Consider the following 14,552-nt stretch of genomic DNA (forward strand, 5'->3'; position numbering starts at 1 on the left):
ACCCATTTCTATCCTTTTTTTGGTTTGATTTTCTGTTTGATAAATACTTTCACTCTTATTAATATCAATCATTATTATTAGCAGTAGTAATCTATTATGATTATTGTTGTTATTATTACTATTATTTGTACCATTATTATTGTTATTATTTCATCAAAATATTATCTTATTATGTCTTGTTTTGTATCCTTTCTATTATTGCTAATGTTGTTATCCGTCTATTGGTTAATGTAATAATTATGAATAAAATAAAATAATATATGTATGTATATAAATGTTCTGCACTTATATAGCGCTTTTCTACCTATTTGCACTCAAAGCACTTTACACTGCTTCTTATTCACCCATTCACACACACACACACACACACTGATGGGGGAGCTGCTATGCAGCTGGCCAACACTCACTAGGAGCAACTAAGTTGGGGTTCAGTGTTTTGCTCAAGGACACTTTGACATGTGACCGGAGGAACCGGGGATTGAACCACCAACTGTGAGATTGGTGGACAACCGACCTGCGCCACAGTCGCCCACAAAGATGTACACTAATGTATCTATGTACATGTACATTTTGTATTATGTTCACTTCTATTTCTTTTACTCATTTCTCCACCACTGGTTTCAATTTATGTCAATACTTTATTTTTATTATATAAAAGTCATTTCTCTTTCCTTTTTACTTATTTAAAAGATTTATAACAATAATAATAATTAGTATTACTATTATTTTAATTGATGTATTTTTTGTTAAGTTATTTAAATTTTTCATATTATTTGTTTATTATTATTATTATTATTATTATTATATTTTTTAAATTTTTATACTTAATTATCACTCACTCATCCTATTGAATTCCTATTGGATTGTTTTTGGCTAATGATGGAGAGGCATATTGGGGTTGCTATGGGTGGGACAGTATGGGTCACTAAACTTCAAGACCACCATACTTCTCTACTGTTTATCCTAATAAACAGGCCTCCACCTCAGGGTCTGGGAGTTGTTTCAGAAGGGAAATAACCAGCGAACCATTTTTTTCCCTTTCCCCTTTTTGTTCTGTTTAAGCTAATTTAGCTGAATGTTACCAAAAATAATAATTAGACAATATATATGCTTAGAACATGTTTATAGCCTTAGTCTGTATACTCCTACCCTGTACGTTCCTATACCCTCAACTGTCGTTTCTCTTATGATTATACCTTTTCTGCGTATCCTCACCAACCCTCCTTAATCCTCCAATTCACTCTATTGTGTGAGTTGTACAGTTTTTTTTTGTGGTGAATAATAAAAAAGGATGTGGGACGTGAGCCACTCCAAAAGCATTGTTGTACAACCTCAAGCAAGTCAGGACCCAAGTGATTCCAAAATTGTCTAGAGAAAGCCACAGGCAAACCATCAATCCCGGGAGACTTGCGTAGTACCAGCTGCTCAGTGGCTGAGCTCAGCAAGTTCATCTAGTTTCAACTGGGGCAGATTCTGCAGTAGCTCTATGGCACAGTCCTCATCACAAACTTCAGCCCTGTAGAGAGCTCCACCAATTCCTGTCTCACCTCACCCTACCTGGCTCAACTGTCACCCTACCATTTGGCAGAAAGAGCATTTGCTTCCTCTGTGGACCTGATTTTTCCAAATTAAAAAGTAGGCACTAGATGTGTCCATTTTATTTACAGTGGTAAAACATGCCCGAAGCAAAGCCTTAGCCCTCGTGTAGAAAAGTGCTCCGCTCGTTTTGCTTTTCTTTTCTGCAGTGACAAGCTCTGTCTCAATGTGCTACCAGGAAGAGTGAAGCTGTGTATGGTGTTAATTTCATGTTCTAGTCTCTGGCTGTTGAATCAAAAGTATATTGCTGTCAAAACACAAGAACCATGGAATTTCCCACCACTGAGCTAGTGAATTAAAATCATTTGTCCAGCTTCTCCACTCCTCCCAGAAAAGCCCCAAAGAATCACAAAAATCTCTGTCCTGTAAGAGTTTTGATTTACATTTTCGGTATTTTAAATTGCTATCTGTATTTGTCACCTGGCGAAATAGAACACCTTAGCATTTTGGATTTAACAATTCTGCCAATAAGGTCCTTTTCTGTCTATTCCTCCCACCATTAATATTAAGACAGCCCACCTTTATGGCCTGTTCAGTCTAAATCTCTGTCTTTCATCCAACAGAGCAAACCCCACCAATTTCTATAGGATCTTAACAGACCTGATGAACCTTTCAGTGTCTGGAAAATAATCACTAACTTAAACAGATTTCCTGAACATTTCATCTCAGACATTATTAATATCCTGCAGTCTTTAAACATCAGCACCCTGTGTAGCTGTCTCTTTATTTGAAATACCATCCGAATTATAATCCATCTCTTCCTCAGCCCTCTGGCTGTCACTTACAGGCAGCTTAGCAGCCTCTTTCTACCGGCCATTCAGCTTCTCCTTCCCCGCTTCAGCGAAATATTCAGGCGGGAAACCCCTGTTTGCAGTGTCCCCATGGGCCTCGTCAGCGGCCACTGAAGTTTTGGCCGGGGGAGAAACGTCGTCAACATCTCTCTCTTCCTCTGGTTGTTCCGCAGACACAACAGAAAAGATGACTCTTGAACACGTCCTTCAACCATCTGACGCTTCCTGTACTGCAGGACCCACAGGCTGGAGAGCTGTCACTGCGCTGGGACCAGTGTAGGGCCACTTGGTTCAGCCTCGGCTGCAGCTGTACCATCCGCCTCCCACTGCTGGTGAGGGCATGTTTAGCGCTTCACCTCCACACTCAAAGAATTTCATACTGCTAGACCTACCATACACCACTCATATATATGAGTCCTTGTAAATTTAAAAGAAACCTCCAGGGACTGTGTAAGAGAGTTCAGGTACATAAAAACCTGCCTCCTGTTGCATCCCAGGCCGACAAATTTAAAACCACTGGGGATCTTAACAAAGCGTACTAGCTCATGTACCATTGCCTCATTAGGAATAAAAGGGGGTACACCAGATATAATAATTTTACTAGGGGGTGAAACCTGAAGAAATAAATCATTAATAAACACACTTTTTTTAACGAGACAAACCACATTGCCTTCTTGTTTGAGGAAGATTACTACGATTACAACAAACTATCATGCCCTATTTGCTCTCCAACAGCAAGCAGAACCTCCTCCACAGACGCCATCCGCCCGAATACCCCACATCAAGGAAAACTGTCAACACATACCACCTCACTCACAGAGAGAGAGAGAGAGAGAGAGAGAGAGAGAGAGAGAGAGAGAGAGAGAGAGGGAGAGAGTGTGTGTGATTTGTGGATGGGTGCAATTGCAGGTCAGGAGAATATAAAGTAGGAAAGCTTTACCGTCTGAAATAGTAGAAGCGACAGAAGACAGGAGAATGTGCTGGCTCCTCGCCCTTCTTGCTGCGGATGGCCCTGCACTCGCGACACTTCTGAAGGTTGGGACCAATTTCTGAACACGAGTCATCCTGCAGGAAAGACTCCCCTGTCTGCTTCAGCTTCTTCACCTTCCTCCAGTCCTTTAGCACTGAGCGGGGTATTCCATCTGAGGAGAGTGCACATTATTCATCAACAGCATCTCACTTTTTTAAGATATGAAAACAACTTGCCTATAGCAAGAAAGACTTTTGACTGAAATTGATGTATTCATGAGTTTATTTTTTCATATATTGCCCTGTTTATGATTTTTCTGTTTGCTTTCTTATGTTTTATGCTTTTTATGAAGAACAATAGTTATCTTAGAGTTTGTGGCCTGCAGCTGTGGTGGTTAAGCCACCCATCTAGTGTTGAGAGCTGGACTAACAGATTAACAAGTGCAGATTACTGAAAGCCCCTTAGTTGCTGGGTGACTATTTCAAAAAGAAAGTTTAACAGTAAATATCTATACAGGACTTACTGCTGCTGGCCAATTTGAGTTTGGTCTTTTCACGAGCTGATCTGAAGATACCATTGGGCTTTATGTCATCTTCCTCCTTTTCATTCTCTCCTTTCTTCTTAGCCATGTCATTCTGTTTCTTCTTGTAGGTGGGTTTCGGCTGACGCTTGGCTCGGCCCTCCATCTTGCTCTCGCTGGCATCTGAGTATTCCCCTCCACTCTCTGAACCAGACTCGTATAACCGTTTGTTTCCTCTCCTTGGTGAAGGAGTTACTTTCTTGTCCTCCCCACCTCCTCCTCCTGCTGCCACAGTTGGCCCTATCTTCTCCTCCATCTGCCCCTCCTTCTCACCTTTACTCCCACACTCCCTGCTCATTTCCACCTCACTAGAGGTGGAGGCACTGAGATTGACTGTACAAGGTTTGATTATTTCTGACATGGCTGTAGTGTTACTTGTATTACTTGTGCTGGTGGAGCTGACCAGTTTGTCTGGCTTGGTACTGGTGAAACTTGTAGTAGCAGTTGTGTTCCTGTCCTCTTCTGAGTGGCGCGTTAACCAGGCTTTCTTCAGCTTGTGGTAGTTGCTGGGCTGAGCACTGCTTGATGAGGTTGACAGTGTGGACTGGCCATTAGGCAAGGGACTGGACTTGCCTGATGTGCTACCACTTGCAGAACTGCTGACACTGTTGTCAATTGCGGTGGAGGAGGTTTGGCTAGAGGAGGGTGGAGGTGTGGAGTTGTGGACTGAATCCATAGGTATGGAGGAATTCCCACTTGTGGTGGATGTGGGAGCTGTGGAGATGTTGCTTCTGGACTGAGCTGCAGCCAAGGCAGCTTTGTGCTTCTTGAGGTGGACAAAAGACGAAGAGTAAGGCTGGCATGAGCCAGAAAGTGAGCTAGGTGTTAGGGTGACACTCAAACTGGGTTGCAGCATCGCTGCTGGGCTTGGGGGAGGCAAAGACCTCCCTGGAGACATGGTATGTGAGCCATAGCCCTCCTGGTGCTCTCCTGCTCCTGAATGACTCGGTATTCGGCTCCCAATGCCAGTTTTGTGGGCTACAATGTCACCCCGAGATGAGACTGAGTAACCCAGCTCTGGAGTGGCTGTCTCACTTTTACTTTGTTTGTCAAAACATAGTGAGGCTGAAACAGCAGTCCTGCACACTGAGTTTGTAGTACTGACTCCCAGAGTTCCCTGCATGCCACACGTAGTCTCCCCAGTCTTTTTAAACTGGGCATCCAGGTTTGAGTTGGGTTGGATGACCCTGCCAGCTCCATGTTCTATAATACTCTCCCCTAGCCTCGGACTTTCACCCTGAAGCTTGGATGGGTAAAGCCTCCCTTGGGGGACCTCCTTATAAACCACAACACCAGTTTTGTTAGCACCAACTGGACTGTCATATTTAAAGCAAGTAGATGGACGAACAATGACTGATGCCATTGCAGCTTGGGTCTTGCCCCTCAGCACGCCTTTCTCTCCAGAGTAGACCCCTCCCCTCTCCTGAACCATCTCTCCAGCTCTCCACCCATCTACTGATGAAGTCATGACATCCCCACTAGAAACCACAGAGGTGACCACGGCAGTGGTTCCTTGACCTTTGACATCCCTGAGTTCTGGCAGTAGAGTAGGAGGTTTCTGCTGCTCTGCTGATGTTTTGCTACCAGTTGCCCCTAAGCTAACTGGCTGGATGGGAGTGAGGGTTGGTGGAGAGAGGCGTCCTCCATACCCTGCTCTTTCCCTCTCTCTCTCCCTTTCCTTCTCTCGCTCTGCAGCCTCTTTTCGCTCCAGGGCAAACTGTGTGGGGGGATGGAAGACAGGCGCTCGGTGGAGAGATGGCATTGCTCTGAGCTGGTGCTGCTGCTGTTGTTGGTGGTGGTGGTGGTGATGATGGTGGTGGTTGGGGGCTGAGGATAAAGAGGAGGATGTAGCAGAGGAAGAAGGGGAAATGCCAGGACTGCAGCGTTCTATCCTATCTATACCTGGGTGGTGCTGTTGTTGCTGCTGGACTAGGGTCACCTGCTGGTTGAGCTGCTCAGTGATTTTCCCTGCTAAACCTTCTCCACCTTCGGGCTGGTGCTTAATAAGGGGAGGAGGCTTAGAGAGGGAGGCTTTAGAGCTGAAGCTACCCAGTGAAAGTGGTCCCTGGGTGGGCACAGCAGCCCCAATACTGGAAACAACCCCAGATACTTTTTCATAGTAAGAGCTGAGGTCCTTTGAGGGGTACAGTCTTGGAGGCTCATTCACGACACTGTTGGACAGTGTGGTAAAGTAGTTGCTCTTTTCTGAATGGATCACATGGGGATGGCCATGGCTTGGCTTGGGGCTGGGGGAGGCAAGAGCTGGTATCCGGACAGGGAAGGGAGGATCTCTACTTCTATCTCTGTCCCTCTCCATCCCGGGTTCACTGGAGCGCTGAATCTTAGCTGTGTAAGGAGCCACTTCAATGCTCTCTTTCAGGATTTGCCGGTTCTCCTCCTTGTATTTACTGACTCGTTCTGCTGCCTGAACAGCATCCTGGGAAAGAGAACACAAGCGCTGTTATTGCTAAAGTGGCATAGATACAGATGTAGTGCTATGTGCTTATGTGACATGACAGTTAAAAAGTTCACTTTGATGTTTTCTTCTTGCCTTAAGAGTTTTACTGCCTTGTACCTCACTCGTAAGTCGTTTTGGATAAAAGCGTCTGCTAAATGACTAAATCTAGACGTATGTTTAGGTCACAAATAACTGACCGCTTATTGTTAAATAGTAAACCATTTAAGAAACTTACAATATTTTATAATATATGTATTAACAGTTGCTCAAACACCTTTTCTTTCAGTAAGTAGTTCTTTAATTTGTGACACTCTAAATTACAACACAGTTTTTCATTTGAGCTTTAAACACCAATTCCCGAAAGGCTGTGAAAATGTAAATAATTAAAAAACAACTTTTAATTGTAAACAGTACAAAGACAACATATCAAATATTAAAAGTGAAAAATGTCATGTTTTTTCAAAGCTTATTTTGCCAGCAACACATTTCTCAAAAAAGGGAACAGGGGCATGTTTACGACTATGCTGCATTAGCTCTTCTTTTACCCAATTACCAATTAACTATTTTGGGCATTTTTTTGCCTTTATTATATAGATGTGGTGCAGAGGAACCAGGAAACTTGTGGAGAGACAGGGTATGAGATCCAGCTAAGGTCCCCAACTTGGAGTAAAACTGGGGATGCTAGGTTTATGTCAGGCACTCCAAGCTGTCTTAGGTCTATCTGAGGGCCAAGACAGAGAGACATACACAGACAGATAACCACTCACACCCACAGGCGAATTAGAGTCCTAATTTAACCTTTGGACTGTGGGAGGCAAGCATGGGGAAACATGCATACTCCACACAGAAATGCCATGATTGGGTAACATGCTGCCCATGAACTGTGCTCAGATAACATGTCAGATGGTCTCTCTCCTCTTTAGCATGGAGGACATAGTATCCCTGATTTAAGAAATAAAAATAAAAATCAGACTTTGACTAATCAGTCCACAACCTCAGTCCATTTTAAATAAGCTCAGGCTCAAAGAAGACAGACATGTTTCTAGATCTTGTTTATATATAGTAAACTTCTCACTAATTTAGCACTGCTTCCTTTTTTCACCAATTCACATTCATACTCAGGTTTCAGTGTCTTGCTCAAGGACAATCTGACATATCAGAAGGAATCAGGAATCCAACCATCAACCCATCAATTCGTTGGATGAGTGCTCTACCTTTAGAATCACAGTCCACCTAAATATATGGTTGTTTCAACAGTTGGATGCATAGACTAACTATGAGTGGCAAAGGTTTTCAGAGATGTACTGGAGCTGGGCGACACTAACTGGCCATGCCCAGCTGTTGAAGTCTTGTAAGCAAGCAAGTATCCTTGCTTTTTTTTTTGCATAAAACAACTAACTAACTATTCATTTGTTGCCCTGTTCCTAATTCTTTAAAATGTGATCCCTGGAGTTTGATAATCAAAGGTCAGTTTACCTGTGTATTTGCCAGGCGAGTCTTGCTGTGTTGTTCTATGTAGATGCGATGTGGGTGCCCATCTTTCCCCATTGGGGTTCGACTCCTGTCTGTCTGCTCCTGTTTCAGTTGGGCCAACGTCAATGTCCTGATCGGGTCCACAAAGCTTTTCTTATCCACATCTCTAAAAGCAGTCAAGTCAAGCATGTAACAAGTCATTAACCTTTGAGAGTCTACCACAAAGTAGAACATGGCTGCTAATTTAAGACATCTGTTTGGTTTACAACATTATCTTCAATACATTTTTTTGTTTTTCTACTAAAAATGTGTTTATTGTATTAATGTGTGGAAACTAGGCAGAGTAATTAATTTTGCTACATGCCATAAAAGAAGCAGACGGAATAATGCTGAACATCTGGAAATCACCTTTACAGTTAAAAGATAAATGTCAATTTACGTAACACATTGTAGTTAACCTAAATAAAACCTGACTACTCACCCAAATAAAGACAGAAACAAAGGAAGCATATGATGACAGACATGACATTTGCAGAGTAAGATTTAGCAGATTTTACTGAACGTGACACAACTAGTCTAATGAGCAATGAGCAATATACTCAGCAGTGTCTACATAAAGGGTAAGTGTTACTACATGAGGACAGCGCAGGCTGCTGAGTGAACAGCATTCTGCCTGAACTGCTTTAATATTGGATTAGTGCCACTTCACTTCATCTGACTGACCTGGCATTGCCTGTCTGCATCTCAACACTAACTTAGGTCTGTGAACACAGCTCACTTTACAAAAAAAAGGGAAGGGTGTTCAAACATTCAAAGCAAATATTATTTCCGCTCTTGTATTTCTATCAGTCCTGCTCTCAAGTCTTTCATTTAACTACATACTAAAGGTTTGCCTCATCCGTGATCCTCCAACTGTCTCCATGATCTATCTGAGATTATATTCTAATCCAAACACCTCCTCCATATTTTGTTAGACTATTTCCACACTGATCTGCCTACCGTCCAGTAGGTCTGAGAATCAACTAATGGTATGAATGTAGAAATAATAGCTGTATATATTGATAAGACCCTTTTAAAATCAGGGAATATACTAATTCTTCACATTTCATATTTCAGCTCTCATAGGAAATTGACCATTGGTTGGACTAAGTTAAAAACTTCAGAAGTTCCTGCTCTTTCTACTCACTCTTTGTGAACATCCAAGCTGGTCTTTGGCAGAGGAGGGCTTGTGTGTGTGTTGATCTTGACAGGTGGGCGGTGGGCATCAGCACTGGCTGGCCGGACAGGAGCATGGCTAAGCAAACCCAGACCATCACCAGCACTGCTACCTGGAGCCTGGTTCAACCATGGACTGGCTGTGTTCTGCACACACACACACACACACACAACCACACAGACCAATAGCAAACTTTAAACCAAAGAGATGCAGTTCAAAGTGCATGTACAGTTCTTCCAAAACACACATGTTAACATGAACACATTTACCCTCCTCAGAGATGCCTCAGAATTCACAGTGACAGGATTTTCAGGGTGCCCCCATTTAGCAGTAGGGGACAAATTGAGTCCAGGGGTATAGGAGGTTGGTGTTCCATTAGGGTACTGCCAGAGAATGGGGTACAGGCCCAGCCCTGCTGCCCCGCTGTGAGCCTGGGCTAGTAGAGGTGGTGGAGGGGGGCCCTGACCCTAAAAGGAAAGCAGAACTTTTAGTTTATTTGTTTCTGTAAGCCTTCACCACAGCTGGCCTTTACATAATCTTTGTTAATGCAGCTTTAAATGTGTATAGGTATGGAGACCTGGAGGAACTGTTGCTGGTGCGTGGCTGGGTGGGGCAGGGCGAGGTGACCCAACCCGCTGGTGGAGTCGAGCCGAGGGTGGCCTCCGAGGAGAGATGCTGTGGGAGGAGGCATGGCTGGGAGCACCCCTGGGTGTAAAAGGTGCGAGTGATGAGGTAGGGCAGAAGTGTGAGGAGCAGTAAGGAGATGGGAGGCGGGATGGGGGTGGCTTGAAGGGGTTAGGCAAGGTGAGTGGGGGGACGGGGAGTGCAGGGTGTGCAGGTGTGGATGAAGATAGCCTGCCACGTGGTTAGAGGAGACAGTTACAGATGCACAATTCTCTGCATTGGAGCGGGTCAGTGCAGGCTCCCTGTAAACACTGAAGGTCTCGTTCTTATCGATGATCAGAGGGCTCTTAGTGCTGCTGCTGCTGCTGGTAGTACTGACTCCACATGACTCCAGCCGTGCTACCACTGGCTTGAAACCAGAGCGTGGTTCTGCTGGTTCTACTTTAGCAGACAAAGACCCTGTTGGAGGTGGAGAGGTATCAGAGTACCTCGGTAGTTTATGTTTAGACACCTCTGGAGAGGTGTTTGGTTTAGGTTTGGAGATGTCCAGCACGCCTGGGTGGGACTTAGCTTTGAAAAGTTCAGCTGGTTTTGTGTTGGGGTAGAGGGGGCTCTGAGAGTTGTTAGGTTGCCTGGGTTTCTGTTTCAGGGAGTCAAGCTGAGGGGGGTTGGGGTTTGGGCTAGGGCTCATTTTAGACTTGGCTGAGTCAGGGGGGAGGACTGTGTTCATCTTGTGGGGGGATGGTTGTTGCTGTGGATGTTTTTTTGCCTCTTCAGATGAAGCAGGGCTCTTAATACTGGGGTGAATCGGTGTGTAGCGTTGCTGCTGTTGTGTGTATTGCTGCTGCTGAAGATGTTGAAGAAGATGATGAGGAAGGACAGTTTTCTCTTTCTCCACCAGCACCACACTATCAGCTACTGATGTGACAGGTCTGAAAAAACATGTAAAAAGTGGTATTAGACATGTTTACATATAAGATTTGCTTTAGATATTTTCCCGCAATGTCTTCAACCTTGCAGTGCATTATTGCTTCCATTAAGCACAGTTATATACATTTATCAATTCTCACCCAAAAAGAACTGGAATGTAAAGAACAAGTCACTTTTCTTGATGTACAATAAAGACATTTTGGGATTTAGATTACAGTGGAGTGTAAATGTTTGCATCCCCTTATGTTGAAAAGGCAAAACGAGAAAAATAAATTGTTTTTTTTTTCATTATTTTACTATAACTTTCTCTTTATGCAGCTATATTTTGTTTGTTACTTATTGTGATAAAAAACATTTGTACTAGCTAAATGTGCAAATACATATTATGTTGATGAAAAAACATTCTTTGTTGTTCTGTTTTTGTCATTTTAAAATAAGAGGTTGCAAAGTTTTGTATGTTATTAATAAAATTACATGTAAATAAATCTTATGTTGGGAAAAGTATTAAAACAAATAGTTCTAAAGCAAGTTAAATAAAACTTAATATTCAATTGCATTTCCCTGAATTGCAATAATTTCAAAGCATTTCTCATTAAACTTGCAGATTAAATGATTCTGTCCATCTGAATTCATTCTGTTGCGACCGTCACAAGTTATATTATCAAGAAAGATCAGTTATCTTGTTCCCAGAGCAGCAATGCAGCCCAAGGCATGATACTAAATCCACTATGCTTTACAGATGAGCTTGTATCATTGGATCTCAAACGGATTCTTTCTTCCTTCACACATTGGTCTTTCTATCTCTGTGATAGAGGTTTGTCCTTGTCTTATCAGTCCATACAACTTTGTTCCAGAGCCTTTGTCGCTCATTTCTTTTTTACAAATTCCAACCTGGTTCTGATTCTTACTGCTGACAAGTGGCTTTCATCTTATGATCTGCTCAAGAAATTGTATTTTTCAAATGGTAAACTGTGATACCTTCACCCCGGCTCTGACAAAGCTTCTTTCATCGGCTGTTGTTGTTCTGCTTTGCTGAACTGGTTATGTGTATGTTGATTGGCACAGGCACTGATTTCTTTCCTGTTCAGGATATTCCACATTATTGTATTTACAATGCCCAGTGTTTGTGCTAATGTGCAGATTACCTTTCCCTATTTTCTATGATTCAAAATGCATGATTTTCTTTAAATCTCATATTTATTTGTTCACAAACAGAGTCTTCACAGGTAAAACCTAATGCTAAAGGCAACAGTAGTCATTTAGAGCTTTTTATTGTTTTAATTAGTTTAACAGGAAACACGTAAAGTGTGATTTTTTTTATTATACATTTATCTTTTAATCTTAAATAAAAATATCTTTGTACAGCAAAAACATCAAATGGCCTACTTTCAGAGGGGACTGTAGAACTACATCCAAATAAACTGCTATTGGATGATTTTGTTAGATGTTTGTTGAATTTATGGTTCATGACCATCATTATATACTTAACTACCCAATAAAAATACAATATCCAAGCGTAGCTCTAGTCAGTAAGGCTGCTATGTGTCTTACATACACATCCCAATTTTGTACAAAACACACATGGAAAGTGGTCAATGTAATAAGGTACACTTAAAAATAATTCTTATGCTGCCTTGCTGAGGATAAATAAAATTGTCTGAAATGAAGACTTTCTCACCTGATGACGTCAGAGGGAGCAAACTCTATCTTGTTGCCTAAGCTCCTGGCTGCTGTTATCGCACCTCCCATAACGCCCTGCTGCTGTTGTATGGGAATCTCAGCGTCTGTCCTGCGGCCTCCCTCTGATGATGAAGGAGAAGGTGGGACAGGGGGTGAAGAGACAGGGGAAGGGTTCAGGGGCAGGTAAGGTGAAAGAGCTGTGGACTCAGCTTTCTGGGAGGCGAGCAGCGCTGACACAGCCTCAGAACTCTCGCGGTGCACTGTGGCCTGGGCATCATCTGTGATGTCTCCGCTGCTGTGGAGGTGGGAAAATGGTGGTGTCTGGGATCGTGAAGATGCTAGGGGGGAAAAGAAATAATATGATTACTATAATAATACTGAACTGACTGGTAATCAGCATAAAATATGACAGTTGCCAAGAATCAGCTGACTGTACCTTTCACAGTGTTTTTGCTGCTCTCCATAATGCCACCTTGGACGGTGTCAGACATTAGTGGTGTCTGTTGCCGTGGAGATTGGGTGATCTGTGTTACTGCTACTAATTCCTCCTCCTCCTTTGTTATCATTTTGCCTGTTTCCTTAACAGTGCTCTTGCTCTCCTCTGCTGCTTGAAGCTCCACCCACGGTGACAGCCGACCAATGAGAGATGAAGAGTCATTCATTTTGGTGCCCTGAATTAGCTTCTTCTCCTCTTCCTCCAGTTTGGAAACAGTTGGTTTCACATCAGTGTTGCGAGTCTTAAGTTCATTCTCAGAGTTTGGCTCTGAGGAGGAAGAAGAGAAGGACGATGACGAGGACGAGGACGAGGATGAGGAAGAGGAGGATGAAGAGTGGGCATTTCTCTTGATGAGTGGGTTTTCTGAGTCACTGCTCTCTGACAGATCGGATGTCATGTCAGTCTTTAGCCTCTTTAGACCAGCCTTTTTCTCATCTTCCTCGCCTTTCCTACGTCTATTTACCATCTGCTTGGTCTTGGACTTTTGGTCTGGCCAAATAAAAAGAGACAAAAAAGTAATTTCTGGACAATAAACCACAAGTTAGTCATTACATTACATTCATTTTCTCCATCTCATTGCTCACTTAAATTCACCTCGACTGTGTTCAATTTCAATTCAATTCAACCTTATTTATATAGCATCAAAAATAGTAAAACAGATTTGTTTTTCATCAGCCTAATATTTAATACATAAAACTCAGTTAATACAAATGTTCCTTTATCATAAATACGTTAATACTTTTACTAACTTTATCAGCAGCAGAACACCCCTGACAACACGCTTGAACTTGTTATGATCGTTACAAAGTGAAATTGACCACAACCACAATTCATATAGATTATACGTGAAACCAATATTGTACATGCTTTTGTCCACCCACAATCATTCTTTATTTGAAAGACGAGAGTTGCAAAAATCACCACAGTGAATCTTCTAATGCAACATAACCTTAGAAGTCTATAAAGACTCTTCTGATCTAAAGGTTCCAGTAGCATCCTCACCTCTCACTGTGGTCTCCTCTCTCCTGTCTTTGTCTTCCTCTGGAACACTGCTGTCTGATCCTTTTCTTCTGGAGGAGCGAGAGTTGCGCTGCTCTCTCTGCTCCCGTCCACTGCCACCAGGTGAGTGATGTGATTGGCTGGCTGGTTGCTGGCTGTGCAGTGACTGGCTTGGCTGCTGAGAGGCCAGCATCCCCTGGGAACTTTTCGGGTTGTTGCCTGATGAAGCCATGATGGGCCGGGGACTGTTTGCTTGGGCTCTCGTGTAATGACTCTGTCAGGATAAAAAAGTTATACATTAGGACAAGCAGACAAATACATTGATCAAAATTACCACTATCAATGTATGCACTTACTAACACTTAATGAGCTAATATGGCAGCAGCACAATAATTCCTATAATTAATAATGTGAAACGTACGGTTATGGCAGCGTTACATTTGATTTAAACCACAACCAGTGGCCAGTTTATTAGGTCATCCTATCTAAAGATAATAATAATAAAAAAAAAATAACAATCTGATATAATCCAATAGAAATGCAAAATCCAACCTTTATAAAAGGTTTTAATGTTCAATTTCTGTTGAAACTGTCTCGAAGCAACTTTATAGTCATTTTAGAGGCTGGATTTTGTGCTGCTGCTGATATGTATCACATTATTGAGGTCCTGCAATAATGTCAGGATCAGGTGCCATGCACCTCATTTAAGTATGGAAGCAATGTACATCACATTCAAGAA

General features: G+C 42.5%; 1 protein-coding gene across 4 annotated transcripts in view; it reads right to left on the reverse strand.

The window, feature by feature from the left end:
* The window catches only part of jmjd1cb (jumonji domain containing 1Cb), a 125,866-nt gene that overhangs the window by 10,955 nt on the left and 100,359 nt on the right, over positions 1 to 14,552 (reverse strand). For all 4 annotated transcript variants that reach the window (XM_067509114.1, XM_067509113.1, XM_067509115.1 and 1 more), the window contains 9 exons: positions 13,817 to 14,087; positions 12,755 to 13,303; positions 12,317 to 12,656; positions 9,662 to 10,640; positions 9,354 to 9,551; positions 9,055 to 9,230; positions 7,872 to 8,034; positions 3,881 to 6,374; positions 3,328 to 3,529 (listed from right to left, as the gene is read on the reverse strand). In XM_067509114.1, the coding sequence (XP_067365215.1) occupies positions 3,328 to 3,529; positions 3,881 to 6,374; positions 7,872 to 8,034; positions 9,055 to 9,230; positions 9,354 to 9,551; positions 9,662 to 10,640; positions 12,317 to 12,656; positions 12,755 to 13,303; positions 13,817 to 14,087 (5,372 nt within the window). The remainder of the gene's footprint in view (positions 1 to 3,327; positions 3,530 to 3,880; positions 6,375 to 7,871; positions 8,035 to 9,054; positions 9,231 to 9,353; positions 9,552 to 9,661; positions 10,641 to 12,316; positions 12,657 to 12,754; positions 13,304 to 13,816; positions 14,088 to 14,552) is intronic.

This window comes from Channa argus, chromosome 7 (assembly GCF_033026475.1).
Source record: "Channa argus isolate prfri chromosome 7, Channa argus male v1.0, whole genome shotgun sequence".
NCBI classification, from domain to species: Eukaryota; Metazoa; Chordata; class Actinopteri; order Anabantiformes; family Channidae; genus Channa; species Channa argus.